At 36.7% G+C, this 17,298-nt stretch overlaps 1 protein-coding gene across 1 annotated transcript in view; it reads right to left on the bottom strand.

The window, feature by feature from the left end:
• TUBGCP3 (tubulin gamma complex associated protein 3) overlaps positions 1 to 17,298 on the bottom strand; it is a 45,162-nt gene that overhangs the window by 14,644 nt on the left and 13,220 nt on the right. The window contains exons 4-10 of the mRNA XM_056495582.1: positions 15,991 to 16,068; positions 15,169 to 15,386; positions 13,150 to 13,322; positions 10,295 to 10,413; positions 7,604 to 7,729; positions 4,084 to 4,152; positions 370 to 502 (exon numbers count right to left, since the gene is read on the bottom strand). Of these exons, the coding sequence (XP_056351557.1) occupies positions 370 to 502; positions 4,084 to 4,152; positions 7,604 to 7,729; positions 10,295 to 10,413; positions 13,150 to 13,322; positions 15,169 to 15,386; positions 15,991 to 16,068 (916 nt within the window). The remainder of the gene's footprint in view (positions 1 to 369; positions 503 to 4,083; positions 4,153 to 7,603; positions 7,730 to 10,294; positions 10,414 to 13,149; positions 13,323 to 15,168; positions 15,387 to 15,990; positions 16,069 to 17,298) is intronic.

Below are 17,298 nucleotides of genomic sequence, written 5' to 3'. Positions count from 1 at the left end.
TATATAGAGAAATTGCATAATACTCATACATAGAGAAGAAACTAAGCCAACCATTCCATAACATGTTAGTAGGGCTTTTTCAGTGTACCATTCTCTGAAACATGATTGAGTAACTGAAAATAGCATGAAAAGTGCATGCTTAAAATTCAATTTTTGAGCACATTCTAGGTTTAAAAAAGAAGTATCAACAGAGCACTATAATTTGTCATGCTTGTTTAAAGTAAAAGAGAGAGAATCTGAACTACCTACTTGAAATTTTCTAAAAAAAAAAAAAGTCTAAACAAGCACTAATATTATTGATACCCACCTCCAGCATGCACAAATACTCAAAGTTATAAAACCTCCACAGAAATATTAAATTAAACAGACCTTGACAGTGATCAACAAGTGCTGCTAGGGTCTTTAACCTTATTTTGGGGTCGTAGGTCCAGACTAGAAGACGGCGAAGTGTTAAACTGCTCTCAAGTCCCAAATTCACACCCTGATCATCTTCCAGTTGTAACTGACCAAGTTAGAAACAGAAAGACATGTCAAAGAACAAAACTAAAGCAGAACTCCAGTTTCACAGTTTGTTCTGGTCAGATTTTTACCAATATCCTTGAAATACCCAGTGTTATGTATTCCCTCATCAGATCACTGGGCCAAAACCTGAGAGTCAATTTTTAGGGGTAACAGAGACTTGAGCACAGGTGAAAGAACAAAGACAAGAGTAAGTGCAATAAGGCAGACAAAGCACAAAGAAAGTTAAACACAGCAAAATAATAGCCCTGAATAGAGAGAAGAACAAAGGAAAAGAGAGAAGAGATCCTGAAAGACAGCAAGAGATACTCAAAAAAGATTGAAGAAAAACATCTAAAGGAAAGGCAGGTTGTAGGAGATCAACTTTTTATTACTACACATGCAGCTTATTTTAGTACAATATGGGACAAATTCCATTCAATGTCTTCCTCCAGAAGCCATCAGAACTTAAATTAGCCTTACAGTGAGATTAAGGAATTGCTACATTGAAAGAAAAACACTTGAACTTTAAAAGCTACAATAAGAAAACTATCATAACGTGACTACCATGAATCTTCCAACACCATGGAAAATAAAAGCCAAGTATTTGCATCCAAGGTGCAAATGCAAATCTTATACAAGTACAGATGGAATAAGCAGGACAAGAACACAACTTAAGAATACAGAAGCAAGTTCCTGGAGCAGTACAAGGAAGACAATCTCTTAGAAAAGATGCTGCTTCTGGTATATGACAGCCAACCCACTCAGTGCTTTCCCATCTAGCACATTTTTTAGCCAAATGCAACATACTAGTTAAATTTAAGACTAGTGTCATCCAGATTAAATTCAGCCTTAGAGCCAGGTAAATTCATTCGCTTCTGAATGCTCCTGGGTCCATGTCTGGGATTTTTCTTTGGTGTTTTTGGAAATCAGCAATGATAAGAGAGATATATGAGCCACCCTTTGGCTTTAGGGAAGACATGGTAACATCTTCATCACAGAACTGCATTTTTAAATGGGCTGACAATGTGAAAACAACCTGCAAGAAAAAGACCAGAGACTTATGGAATAGTAGACAGTATGCTCAGGATTACTCATTCAAGGGCAGAAACATGCTCAGGGGAAGCTCTGAAGACATAATAAAAGTTATAAAGAGTATAGAACCCTTTGACAAGACTCTTGTTCTATGCCTGTACTGCTTTCTAGAACTGCATTTAACAACTCCTAAACTGGCAGCCTGTACCATCTCCTGAATGCTACATACACTCAATTTCAAGTCAATTTTCTACATGTTTCAAGAAGCTGAAAGATAGAGATTTTTTGTCCATTCTACAGTGTGATCTTCAAGCCCCTCCGCCTTTCAAGTCACAAAAGAATCTCTCCTCCACTGCTGGATCTCCTTCCTTTCATGTCTTTGGGAAGAAATGTTGCCAGGAGATTCTGAAAATCCAAACTTAACAAGATCCTGGGAACCCCTTCAGTTAGGTGCTGAGGAACCTAGATTCCCCAGAAACTCGAGCCTGCTGCTGCAGCGAAGCATTGCTGACATTGTCTTGAGTGCTCCCTATGAAAATGCATTTAATAAACATGCTCAATGCACTCATGAACTCCAACACTGAAGATGAATCTGGCAAGGAATGTGAAGAGCAACAACAAGAACAGCAGATAAGAATGAGGGAAATGTGTGTCCAACTCCTGCATGATGCTACATGAGGGGTGACAGGAAAAATGAAAATGAAAAATGAGATACTTAATGCCTTTTTTGCCTTGGTGTTTCAGTTAAGATTTGGTGCTGGGGATGCCAGATGTTGAGATAAGAAGACTGGAACAAGGAAGACCGAGTTCAGAAGGATCAGGCTAGGGTACAAACAAATGAGATACACTTAACCTATGGGACCTGATGGGATGCACCAACAAGCATCAAGGGAAGGAGCTGGCCAATGTCACTGCAAGGCCATTCTCCATTATTTTTGCAACACAGCAATTAGAGGAGGTTTCTGACGACCCTGCAAAAGCAAATGTCCCTCCTCTCTTCAAGAACAAGAAGCAATAAAACCACACACCAGTGAGACTGACTTCATTCCTTGGGATAGCAACTAACCCTGGAAAACCACTTCCAAGCTTATGGAGGACAAAAAGCTTTCTCAGGGAAACAGGTCAGAGAAAGGAGAAGGAAATAGGAACATTTGTGGTGATGGAGTCTGTTTTCCCAAGGCAAGTGTTAAGTGTCCTGAGGTCCTGCTTGCCAGAAGCAGCTGGACATCTGCCTGCTGATGGAAAGTAGTGAATGAATTCCCTACTTTGCTTTGCTTGCACGCACAGCTTTTGCTTTCTCTTTTAAACTGTCACTAACTTGATTGACTTGCCTTTTTGTCTTCCTTCTATTTTCTCCCTGTTCCTCAAGAAACAGGGGGGAGCAAGAGGCTGGGTGGGAGCCTGGCTGCTGCCCAGGGTCAAGCCACCACAAAGGCAAATGCAGTTTGAAAATAAGTAGCCCCAGAACTTTAATTTTCTCCTTACAGGCTTTCCCTCCCACCTGACTCATTTCTTCTTTAGAAAGGCTTGGTGGAGCAGGAAAGATAGACAAAACTGCATTTCAAAGTAGTAGAATATTTTCATTGTCAAGAAGTTTCAGAAGACAGAATAAATCAAAGCTTCAGCAAACTAAGAGAGAAAACACATTTTGGACAGAGCAAGAAGTAATTACAAAAGGAATAACTGCATAAGAGTCAGGAAAAACAAGCAAAAAAATATAGATAACAGGCATTCCAAAAGTCAAGAATGTTCAAGAACTGCAAGGGAGTTAAAAGGAACAGATGCTTTGAAAACATTAACAGAAGCCTATGACAAACTACAAAGATTTTATTGAAGTTAGAATTTTAAAAGGCAAAAATTTAGCTTTAGGTCAATTCTCAGAATAAATTTTTCACAAGTAATGAACTCCTTGATAAACATCTTTTTTAAAAAAAAGCAAGAAGAAGAATGTTTATTGAATTTTTATTTTAGAGACAGCATCTAGATGCACATACTTACAAACGTTTCTGGAAAAACTGCAAGATTATCAGCAATGAGTTGGTCTGTATGTTACAGAAAAATAGTAAAACACTGAAGCACCTGCAGAAGAGATGTCCTTACTCTCATAAAACAAAGGGACAAGAAAAATGTACAGATTGCCCCACACAGAAAAAAAGTTGGAACTTATTACTAGCTGCTGAATCATGCACTGGAAATATATGGCTTTTTTTTCTCCCCTCAAGGATATATGACATTGTTTGGGATTTGAATGATAAAGATATTATGCAAGATTAAACTGACAAAAAGGATGCAAAACAGGGACAGAGACTTAGAAATACACACTGTATTCCTTACATAACACATCAAATACCAGTGAATTCTTAAGAGAAAAATATTCAAGGGCACATACACTTAAAGAGTAAGAAACTTACAGAGAACTGTGTTCACTGTCAACAGAAACTGCTGTACATCCTTTACATTCTAACAGAGTAGGTAGGTATTACCTTTTTAGGAGATATTTAGATAATGTGGAACAAAATAATAAAGTTGAATACGTACCACTTAACTTACCTGAGAATGTAAAACAGACAAAAGTCGGTAGTATTCTTTAAGTTCCTGATGTAAGGCTGCACAAAAACTCTGTAAGAGAAAGAGAAGAAAAAAAAAGGAAAAGTAATCAGAAGAAATCTTTCTGATTTCAATCTATCACCACGCTTCAAACAAAGTCAGAAATTTCCTTAAGAGAATCTTTCTACAAGTTGCAGCACAAAAGCCAATTCTCAGAGAAATGGCCAAAGTGAAACTGTTTCCCTAAGAGTTGCATAAATCTTTTCCAAGAACTTATACACATTATCAAGTGACCTTGTTTCTTGCTACCTGAGCTCTATCAACAGATTAAAATACGACAAGTGTAACTCTTCAAGTAGATACATCATCTCAATAATGGCATTAATAATTAGCACAAGGATGTACAAATTATAGCATGACCCAGTTGAAGATTTTTTTAATTTTTTTTTTAAATAATCACGCAAGATATAGTATGCAATCAAGTAATAAGAGTTCAAATTTCAGGAAGGTTTCTAACAACAGAACATAGAAATTAGTGCAACTGTCATTATACTTACAATATAGACTATATGACAAGAACAAGAAAATACAATGCTCAAAAAAAATGCTCCCAATAAGTGCTGCTAGATCAAGTACTCTAAATTTTTGACCTTCTATCAATTCACAGTTAAATAGGATTCTTCACTTGACATGGAAAAAATGAACAACACAGTCTATCTTCAGAAGTCTATAAAATGTGCAGAAATTAATTCAGGCTAGAACTATAACAAAAACTCTTCTTTGTAATTCTAATCACAGCTAGTTTAAGTTGTTTAAAATCATGATAAATTTTAAAAACAATTCCTGAAATAATACCAGTTTAGTGATAAATATTTTCCTCAGTTTAGGGTTTGGGGGAGGTCTTGCTTTACTTTTTAATGGTCTTAACCTAACAAGAAAATACAAAATACAAACTAAAAAAATGCCCGCAACACATTTTTCACAACAGAATTAAAAAATACAGCTCATTAATCTGGGACTAAATGAAAAAGATTTTTAAATCCCCCAAAAAGTACCCAAAGTTTTTTATTTGTTTGGTTTCTTGGAAGAATACTCTCATGCATACTCAGAAATTATTCAGAGCTTTCTAACCAATTCTCAGCTAATGAATTCAATATGTATTTAGATGGATTTTTTTTTTTTAAATGGGAAATTTCCCAGGATTTTCCCTTCAAGACCTTTTAAAACTGCAGTCAAAAGAGCTTTAGAAAGAACCCAAGAACTTGAAGTAAAATATTTATTCACTAGAGTATGTAAAAAGGAGAAATAATTTCTAGAAGCACAAGGAGAAAATAAATCTTCTTTCCTGCTAAGCAGCTAAGAAGCCTAGGAAAAAAATAAGTCATTAATCTTGCCATTGTATCCTTTTTAGGGAAAGAAGGTTCCTTTCTTCAACTCAACATTGTAAATTGCAAAGAAATTTGACATTCATTTTATTCCAGAGGATACTGAAGGGCAAAAAAAGAAATCTCTTTATGTGTAACTCCACTTTTCATTTCTTCTCACTTGCTTCTCCAGCAAATTTTTTGAACCTATTAAAGTGGCGCTTGCCAAGATAGAGAGTAGAGCAGAGCCTCCAAGAAAACAATCAAAGGCACTGTTCTGCTCCAAAAGGAAGAACAGTAATCACTGACTTTAATGATTTAGTAGCCGAAAGGATTTAGAATCCAACTGGCCACCAATTTTTCAGAGAAGCTTTACAAATTAAAATTTACATCCAGTACCAATTCCTGCATCACAAATCACAGACTTTTGCTTCCCAAACTGTTACAGAAAAACTGGACATTATCCTAGAATTCTGATTTGGTCTGCTTAGAAAGAGAATTGAGGAAGGAAACAGAGTGCTTGGTCAAGAGAAAAGAAATTAAAATGCCCACTAGCTCACCTGGATCTAAATGGGCAAAATGCCAAAGTACAAGTTAAATTACAGTTAACTACCAACTATTCTTTTTATTTTCTGAGGACAAAATACATCTTAGATATTAATCAGCAAAAGTAGGAAAATATGAAGTGCAATATGTTGTTATACCTCTACTTCTAATGTCATTACTCGACATTTTGTGTGGTAAAATCATCAGAATCATAATAAAAGAGGTGATAGGCATCTTATTCTATACTTGGTTTAAACAGGGGTTTACACAATCATTCTTTCAGAACATTAAGTGAAAGATGTTTTATAACAATATACACTGTTGTGCTAAATTCCTTAATGCATCTCAGCTATAAAAGCTAAGAAGAACATGAAGGCATACTCTGTACCCAGACACTGTCAGCAAGACTAGAATGTAAGTTTTTATTTCTATGCCTATGTCTTAGAAATATACACAAGTGCTTGCCTCAAGCAAAATTACCAGTATCAGAGCTATGCAGATTCAGGTAACTTAACTGCACAGCCTTCTGCACAGGATCTGCAACCTGCATACAGAAGCCAAGACACTGCACATTTACATTCACTGAAGAATTAAAGCTCTCCCATTTCTGTAAACTTGAAGATTAAAGCCAGAGACAGTAAAAATAAGCACAAGCACGAAGCTGCTAGATAAAGAACAAAACTTCACCCAGATATGAGGGGGAGAGTCCAAAGAAAATGCATACACAGTAGCACTACCATATAAAACATGGAAATCAGCATTGGATCAGTAGAAAAATAATTATTTATAGTAACTAGAAGGGTTACTTAGAATAAGAGACAGAATGGAACAGAATAAAACATCAGAAAAGTAGGAAGCACTATGGTGTCTCTACTGACCTCTTAAGAAAAATTAGATTGAAGGGAGAAGCACTTCAATTTCTTGGCAGATTAAGTAGGATGTTATGGCTAGAGGCAAGGATAACATTTCTGTCGACTCAGAAGGGATAATATCCAGTTTTACAGAGGGAGCAAGTGAGAGGAAACGGGAATGTCTTAGCAGTAAATGTGATTTTGGGTATTACAGCAGCAGTGAAGTTACTGTAGACTATAAATCATGATGATGAAACCTATAAAAACAAAAATTAATATTCTTTTGATGCTGTATTCAAAAGAAAAGGCAGAAGATAATGGACTATTTGCATTTTATGTGAGCTAGTGCAGTACTAACACATGAACATCAACAATAGCTGAATAGAATGTCTCCTGTACAGATTGATAACAACTCAATTGCTGATTAATTATCTCAGGAATCACATCATCCCATTTAAGAAATGTTTATGTACATGCATGAATAATTTTTGGTTTTTAAGGAAGATTAAGAAATGGAATTTATAAGCATTTCCAGCTACCAATTACAGGGGCAAATTCTTAAGACCAGAAAGAGCAAATGCCTTTTCCTTGCCTTCTGACTATGACCCATATCGAATGCAGCATCCACAGGAGGAGGAAATCAAACAATGAATGATTCAAGCTCCAAAGTTCATGCATCATTCTAGCACTGCATTTACTCAGTAGTTTCTTAGCCAAACAAGACTAAAAACAGCAGTTAATTGTTTTTTCTAGCTGACCCACCTGTCCCACAAGTCCAAATGCACGATCCAAACTCCTCTGGTCTGTGTACTTTCTTATTTTGTTATGTAGCCACCCCAACTCTGCAAGTCTACTTGTAGTATCTCGGAGAGATTTGGACAAGCTCACCTACAAAGTTAACAGAAACAAGTTTGCAATTAAGTCAAATCTGCCACGCCAATACTGGTTTCTTCATAAAGCTCCCTTTTTCTCATAAAAAAAAAAAGCCAGTCTTGAGAAACAACTCATTTCACATTCTACAGTACAGTTACTGCAAAAAAGACAACCATGTAATTAGCATTATATTTATACACATGTTGAAAAGGCAGCAGCAACAAACTACTAGCAACTTTAAGACCTTCTCTTCTAGAAATTTTAATGTAACAGTATTCATACACTCTTTTTACATTAGGCAATTATAGCAATAATAAAATGATCTTCAGAAGAAAGGAAGAAATCTGCATTTTATGTTGTAATATCAGACTTTATCTTATCCTGACAATCAGCAAGACTGAAAATATGAGAGTTACAGCAGAGGTGTTAATGACTGAAACTAATGAAAAAGCTTGGACAAAATAATTAGTTATTGCTACATGTGAAAAATCTTTAATAGAATATAAATTATGCCATGCCTCACTAGGCATCAGGAACACAAACTTGTGGAACCCAACTTCCAAGGTGAAGTCCAGCTTTTATAAGTTATTTGATCATATGTCCTTCTGAATTCCTCTAGTCTGTTTCTGGTTTTCTTCTAGTATCTCACTCACCTTGCAAGCATCTTAGTCTCGACATCCTATTTAGCTACCACTACTATTTTCATCTGAATCAGCAAATTTCTTCCTCTAAATTACCAACAGATAAGACACTTCCTACTTAAGATTTTCTTTTTCCACATTTCACCATATTACTCAAGAACACTATCAAGTATTCAAAATTTTATTGAATAAAAACCCCAAAGAAACCTGATTGATGACACAAACCACAAGGCAGAGACTGACTTCTGCCCACAGCAACTGGGCCAATCTCACTGCTACAGACAGTTTTAACTTTGACAGCCAGCTGGAACAGTCAAAACCAAAGTAAAGAGTTGGTCTAAGTTGTTAAGCTGCCAAAGAACTAGAAATCTATCTCCTTCATTAAATCTTTTAGTTAACAGTACAGGCATTCTCCAAGATAACAATTAGTGTCAGACTGTGTTATCCACACCAGCGTGGGATTGAACCAGGCTGCTGCATTTGGTTGTAAGACCAGAGCTCAGTCCCTAGCCCTCTTGTTTACCCACAGAGGTACAGCTTTAACTTCTTGAACAACTTCTGTAGGGTAAATTCCAGCCCAAACAAGCATAATTGGACACAGAAACCCTGCTCACAGCTAAAACCAAAGAGATGACATAAGAACTATTTAGAATTCAGCAAGTAGAGAGTACTTGGCAAACACTGAGTGCAACACACATCCGCTGGAATTAAATGAGGAACGAGCAAAATTGACTTGGTGTTATTACATTTGTATGTCTTAGATTAAATCAGAAGCTGCTATCTTACACAGTGCTGAATGTCACCACCAGACCTGGTATTAACAGTAAGATTAGGAAACATTTCAGCAAGAATAGCACCTTAGGGAAGTGCTGGGAAAAAATACAAAAAAACAACAACCCAGACTATGCACAATAAGATTGTTAGCTGAGGGAGAACTACATGCTTGGACTACTGTTTTGCCTAATGTGCAGTCAGTACAGCTAGAGGAGGTATGCTCTTGGTCCTCCTTGTTTGTCAGCAGAAGTTCCAGCTGCAGCTCTGGTGAATCAGATAATCTCATCTTCACTGGGTCTGGTAGCTTAGACAAGTACAAATAAAGAAGAATGGAAAACAACTGACTTCACACAAATAACTGAAGACAAAGTTCTCAGGCAACAATTATTCAGATGGCTTGTGGTCAGTAATTAAACTCCCTGAATTACAAGCTCCAAGTAAAATAGCTTCTGACCTCAAACCAGCCTATTGGATATGAGAGCTAAACAGAAAGCCAATGAAGCTCATTGCCAATTTTGTAATTTTATTTTTTTTGAACTGCAGATAGGCTTAACATCTCACCACCTTAAAGCAAAGTCTCTCAGGCATCACTTCTATTCTTTCATCCCCTATTTGATGTCTTCATTCAAATTCACATCAGGCCTTTCTTCAGCTCTACCACCAGTCCTTTCTTTCCTAGGTAATCTGCATCACTTGTAATTGTAATCAGGCCCATAACATCAAGTGGCTAGCATCCATTCCATATCTTAAGCTCTTAAATTTAATTCAATAATAATGTAGTCAAATGCTTGCATCTGCTTTATATTAATTCTTATATATTGGAGAGGAGAAATGTTGACAGAAGTCCTCAAAGCCATAACTGGTGAGTTCTTCTACTGGATTAAAGTTGGGAGGCTATTCACATCTTGTGAAATGCTGAATTTTCTTTCTGGTATCTAATCTACCCAATCGATTTTCAACAACTACTTTTGAAACTACTCTGTTGTCTTAACAAAAGAACCCCCCAAAACAAAACAAAACAAACAAACTCAGCACAAAACAAAACAGATGGCAGAGGGAATATAGACTCGTAATAATATTTTAACTTTTATACATGTTTCTCACAGTTATTTTTCCCCTATATACTTCTCTGCTCACATATGAAATAGAAGTCACCATACAGTACCTTTCCCTCCACTTTATAGCAATTTTCAGAATTGCACATTTTGATGTTTTTTCCATCTATTCCCTGGAAGACATACAAAACATCTCTTACAAGATTTGCTTCTGTTATTTCAACAGAACCTAGAAAAGAAAAAAATAAGAACAAAACAAGTATTTAGATTTGCTGATAAAATTAGTTTTGATTACAACTTTTAAGAGCTATTTAGATGCATAGCCAAAAAAAACCTCAAAACTATAAAAACTATAAAACCTGTGCTTGTATCCTGTAAAGAAATGTTTTAGGTCCTCTTAGTCTAACAGAAAAGCCCAAGATTGAATTTACCTGCCTCTAATGCTACCTGTGGCTCTCAGAGCAGTCAGTTTTTATGGCATAGGGCACGTCCTATTTTAACTCATTCATTGGCCAGTTCTTAAACTTGTTATCTCTTCTGATCCAGCCAGTGCAAGTTCTGAAGCAAGCATCACAGTAACTTTATCTTTCTTTGAACAAACAGTTGAAGTTGAGATTTACAAAACAACCTCTTCTACATTCACTTAGGAAAAGAACAGTTAATCCAGAAGGAAGAGCTGCTTGTTTTATAGTGGCTTTCAATTACATATGCCACTGCTCAGTGAGAAGACTGATCAAATCAGACTGCATAACAGTCATGGAGCAAGAAAATATTCAAGTGCAAGTACTGTTTCTGAAGATAAATGTACTTTTGATTTAGTAAAGCCTTTGCTATTGTAACATATAGTTTGCTTCTGGTTCTTACCTCTAGTCAGAGGTTAGATCGTATTAGAGATGTAAGAATTACAAATTTAAACATAGGATGAAAAAAGGCCATTGAAACTATCCCTACCTTTTCTGGACAAACTGTCACCATGCACTTCTGTAAATTCATTTATGATTTCAATAATTTAATAATTTTAATATGTATCCAGAAATTGAGATGCTACAACATGTGTCTCCCAATTTAGACAGTACTCTTAACTCTTGTCAGTTTGCCTCTCAAACAATCCACTTTCCCATAAAAAAAGCCAAGAAAAAAAAATTCTACTCTTATTTTCTACTCAAAAGTAGTCTTTACTTCAGGATACCATTTAAAACTCAGTCTCCCCCCAATAAGAGTAAGATGTGCATGACTGTAGGTTGCCCCCTCTTAGGAACTTGTAGTAAAACGGTGAAAGATGCAAGTGCACATTTCTTTAATTGATAAATAATACAACAAGTATTAACACCAGCCATACAATGTGCCTTTTTATACTCTGTGTGTAGAGGTAACAGTAAGAAAACGTCAAATAAAAGCAAGCAACTTTAGAAGAAAAAAATTAATTACAGGAATTTAGTATTCATAGAAATCTTCCTGACAATAGCCTTCTATATTCTGAATGCAGTCCTACTTCTATTTCTACATCAGCAAGTGACACATTTAAGACAACTGTCAGTCCTTATAGCCATCCCACACAGGAACCAAAGTCAGAGCTGCTGGCTGACTCAACAGAAGAAGTATTGCTTTTTATAGTCACCAGTATAATAAATTAAGAGGCAGTGCTAGATTTTATAAGTTTTTCTATTTCTTTTTCCTATGCTCTTTTCTACTCCTTTTTCTACGTTTTTTTTTTTTTTCTATTTTGTATATATTAAATCTACCACATATATAAAACACATATTTACATTATATAGATAAACACAAATCTTCTCACATATAACAGTCTTGTTAATCAGGTTCTAAATGCCAAATGTTGCCCTCAAACACCACTACAACTCTGACCTACAATCCACTGCTTTGCACACTGCTACTCAAAAGATAGTGGTTGGCAGACAGGCTATATTTTAATTCCTTAATTTTCACACTTATTTGCATAGAAGTTAAAAACAAATCAAGACAAAACACCACAAACAAAAGCCTGCATCTCTTATCTTTCTTTGCCAGAGAATAACAGTGCTATGGGATGACAACATCTGCCATCAGCTCACTTATTCAGAACTTACTTTTACAGTAAGAGTTGCCACAGAGATCACCTGTTAAACAATTCCTTAGTTATACTTGTGTAAATTCAGAATAGATCCTCTAGGAATCAGTTCAAGTTTACAGGCACTTCATCATGAACATAAATTAGCAGTATTAGGAATTTAGGAAGAAATTCTTTACTGTGAGGGCTGATGAGGCACTGGAACATGTTGCCCAGAGAAGCTGTGGATGCCCCATCCCTTGAAGTGTTCAAGCATAGGCTGGATGGCTCTCTGAGCAGCCTGGTCTAGTGGAAGGTGTCCCAGTCCATGGCAGGAGAATTGGAACAAGATGATCTTTAAGGTACCTTCCAACTCAAACCATTCTGTGATTTGACAAGTCTATATATTTTTTTATTTTATTGACAATATTTTATGTCACTTGTTCTAAATACAACCACTGTAAACAGCGGTTTACTAATCTAAAGAAGAAAGAGGTTTAAGAGCTATGTTCATATTTCCAAATTCTGAAAGACACAGAAGCACAAACAGATGAGTATTTCAGCTAGTTCTGTTTACTGAGCTCTCTTTCTGGCTCTAAAAACAGCAGCATCTTCTGATCGTCAAAAGAATGATCACTGCTCACATGTCACAATCACAACTATGACAAATACTGGAATGAACTCCATCTTTTAAGAGAACCAGATCATAATCAAACTAACCAGTGCAAAAAGAAATTAGCAAAAGAGATTGTGGCCACATATACTCGTCTTGCATATTTGCTTCTATCCTTCCATTAAGCACATTCTAGAAAAACACTCTTCAAAAAAATTAACACGCTATCACTCCAAAATAATTTAAAATACAATGGAGAATATAGATAACAATTGTAAAAAACATTAACAAATAACATCTCTGCTCACCACTCGTATCCCCTTCTCGCCTAGACCTTGGCACACCACGAGAGACAGCATTTGAAAAGCCTTTTGAGGTAGTGCTTTGTAAAGAAGGCTGGCTTGCAGTTAAAGTCCATGCAAGGCGTGATCCCAGCTGCTGACGGAGGCAATCTCCAACGCCCGGAGCTTGATAGGATTGTCTAAAAGGATAAAAGGAAGAACCAGCTTTAAAAACTTGGATTCTATACCCATTATGCAGCATGGAATGATGCAAATTTTGAAAAATGCTCCAAGTGTTTTTGCAGACATTTCATTGGGGGGGGCTTAATAAAGGAACCTTAAAAAAGGTCAGAGAGCACACACACAATTAACTTTTTTCTATAAGCCTACACTTTCAAAAAAGGCCCCAACCTGTAGAAAAGGGAAGTGTAAGTTTGACATACATGATTTCATATCAAAGATTAACTTCGATGAAATGTGTCATTATGCTGAAATAGGTTAAAAGGTATTATAAGAATATTAAACACAGTCATTATGAAAAAAACCTAAATATTTGTTATTACCTGAAGCCGCAGTTACATGTCAAAGAAGTAAAGGGAAATAGAGAAAAGAGAAAGTTCACTTCCCAGCTACTCTACTCTTTCAGATAGTTTGTATCAAGTGCCTGAAGGTTTAATCAAAGGGGGAATATCCACAAAAATTCTAATTTCCCTTCCTTTCAAACTTGTCAATTCTCATCACAAAGAAAGCATTAAATGAGAATAAATGTCACATTGGCCAAGCTCCCGTTATCCAGGACCTCCCAGTTAGTCATCAGGACTAATTATAATGATGGACAGCATCTTGGTGAGCTCTTCTTCCAGCTCCTTCATCACTCAAGGAGTAATCCCACACACCTGTGAGCATCTAAGTGGGTCAGCAGGAACTCTGTGCTGACTACTCCTAGTCCCCTCCCATTCTTGTCCATCACATCTGGACATGCTTTCCAGAGCAACAAAGACTTCCCCAGGGGTCTCAGTGTGCTGCACAAACTTTACCAGCACAAAGGCAAAGCAAGCACCAAGTACCTCTCAACCTTTTCCACATCTATCACCTAAGTCCATGCCCCTTGAATAGGGGCCCATGTTTTCTCTAGCCCTCCTTAACTGCTTATGTAGTTGGAGAAGTATCTGCTGTTTCCCTTCATGCACCTTGACAGTTTAGGATTTCACTGCAGTCACCCTGCCCCTGGATGCTCCTTTGCACCTGGCCCTGCTTCCATCTTTTGGATACTTTTTTATAACTGAATTTTGTCAGAAACAACTTGCTTCTCCATGCAAGGCCTGCCACTTTTAATTCCTCCTTGCCCATTTCTTTCTTAAGCTTGCCAGGAGGTGATCCTTGAATATCAACCAGCTCTCTAGTCTGGCAGTTGAACCAGATGATCATTGTAGCTCCCTTCAAACTGAATTATCCTATTTTATTCTCTTCTTAATCCTTCTTTCCCCCAGGATAGCCTCTCAGAGGCTATTTCCAAGAAGATTCCAGAAGAGCCTCAAGTCTCCTACCCTGAAGTCCAGGGATGAAATACTGCTTTTTACCATGCTTCCACTTCCAGAATCCTGAACTATATTATCTTATCACAACTGCAGTACTTGGATCATAAAGCCTATTAATAACAATAAAATCCAATTCTGTCAGCACTAATTCCATAATATGAATTTAATAACTCATGTCAAATGCACTCTACTAAAAAAAAAAAAAAAAAGAAGCCTTGGTCCTTTCTGAAAATGCATCTTGTGATTTCATGTTTGTTTCACAACTCTTGGAGGTGGGGAAGGAAAATTACGAGACAAGAAGATAGTGATTAAAAATGGACACATTTGGACAGCCATTTACGGCTTCATATGGTCATGTGCCAGCACCTGATATTCTAAACTGTTCAGGAACTCAGTTCCTCTGCACGTAAAGTGGAATTTGGCATACAAGAGCAGAAAGTGGAGGAAAGAAAATAAAAAACAAAAAAAGGCAAGTCTTCTCCAAATCTATCTGTAAGGTGAAATTTACCCTGGAATGAGTGATTGTGGAGTTGGAGTTGGCCCATTTAGGGCATACAGGCTGATGCTGCTGATCCCACTGCTCCCCATGCTGCAGGAACTCTGAGCAGACTGAGCACTGCGGTCTTGGTAATTCAATGGCAGGGTCTGAGGCCTGGCATAGTAATAAGGGGTTGAGTGAGCATCCCGTGGCAATGCTTGAGCAAAAAGTGTGGCATAACTTGACACCTGAAAAGGATTGGAAAAGCAAGGAATAATTTAAAAAAAAAGTGGGAATTGCTTTAAACCACATCTTCTGTTAACCTCAGTCTAATATCAAGAACATAAGAAATACCTGAAGATCATGTTTATACAAAGAAAAATTTGCTGATGCAATTATGACAAAAAAGTGCTTTACAGTGAGCAACTGTACTTTTAGCAATACAACTTCTTTTTGCCTGGAAATTATCATTAGCAATAGCTGCAAAAAGCACTTTGGTGCCAGCAGAGCCTCAACTGCATTTTGCTTTCCCTACTCCATTTAAAACTCATTAACACATGATCAGACATCACACCACCAGCAGAAAGCAAACACAAAAATCACCAAACATATTCACAACTCCAGTTACACGTGTTTGACAGCTCATATTTTTACATTTATGTAGTGTAAGAAAACTACACCAAATATTACAGATACTTAAGTCAAGTGTTTTCTTCCTTACAGCCTCACATACAGATATCATGAAAAAAACTTGAGGCATTGGTTAAGTCCAGATAATGATTCTTGAAGACATCTAAAATAAGTGACACACATTTATCATTTCCCAGAAGCAACAAAAGTCTCCTCACCTACCTTGTTAGACTGTTTACGTGGATCTTCACTAAGGCTAAGCAGGAGGTAGAGTATTGACCATTTGTTTTTCAAAATGCCCTTCAAAGAAAGATAAAGACAAACATAAGTAAGTTTAACTCTTGATAATAGCAAAATTCTTTTTAATTATCCAACTTCCTAATATATACACATACAAATAAACTTTCCAGATAAATAAAACTCAGAGCCACATTCTTGAATAAACTGGGAATGTGCAGTCCAGTCTCTCTACTGCTAATTTTATGAACTTTTTCCACTGAAATCATGAATTCTCACCTGCTCTGAGATCAGCAAGCAGGCTCAATTTAAAATTCATAGCTACTAAGAATGTGGTTTATACAGAGCTGAACTGTTACCAGCATTCCCACACACTCTCACCACTTAAAACATCTCAGATGCAGCCATTAATTTAACCTAAACATGAGAAAGAAAAACTCTTGGTGAAGTTTTAAGAAAGGAACTGTCTTTTCTCCTTTCTCCCCTCCACTCTCCTTTACAGGGAGGCCTCGAAAGTGAGGGTTTTGATTTCTATTACTTTAAATACCATTTAACATAGCTACCAAACTTTTAATAGCTTAAGATAGAGACACTGTTAATGTGAAACTTGAGGAACACACAGTATAGTCTTTAGTAAACAGACACATACAGACTTTTAGAATAAGACTGCCAGCAGTTTTAGATCTCAGCAGAAAGCTGACCAACTTCAGCTAAAGCCCAAGCTACAAACAGAATACTTTAAAATGAAGGCGAGTACTAAAATGATTTATTTAAAATATGCACATTCCTAGATATATCACTCCATAGCTCTGTGACACTAACACTTGCACCTGAATTTACCAGGGGCAAGCAATCTTATGACGAACATTAAACTGAGTCAAAGAAACTTGTACAAATTCTTTCACAATACTGATCAGGCTATGATCTGCAATACTAAGCAATTTTGAATGTAATGCAGACTTGAGTTATATCCAGATTCAAAACAGACTCCATCCCTTATGAAGCAACATAATTTACCAAAGCTCTACATTTTTATATGAAGGGAGACATTCTATATTATTATGTGGAGCACAATTCTATTATCTTCTGCTTTGATCTCAAGAACAAGTAAAAAGTAGAGGTATTACATCTGTTGCAGGTAACTAACACAGCAACTGATTAACAAGTGGTGAAGAAGGAGCAGAAACTGCTTCTTCCACTGGCCAGGATAGAACAAATCCAAGTTCTCCAAGAAGCGTGGTTTGCACAACGGCAGGCTGCCATAAAAATAAACACTGACCTCCTTTCCTGTCT

Source organism: Oenanthe melanoleuca, chromosome 1, assembly GCF_029582105.1.
Source record: "Oenanthe melanoleuca isolate GR-GAL-2019-014 chromosome 1, OMel1.0, whole genome shotgun sequence".
In the NCBI taxonomy this organism is placed as follows: domain Eukaryota; kingdom Metazoa; phylum Chordata; class Aves; order Passeriformes; family Muscicapidae; genus Oenanthe; species Oenanthe melanoleuca.
This window is presented reverse-complemented; position numbering and strand designations above follow the sequence as displayed.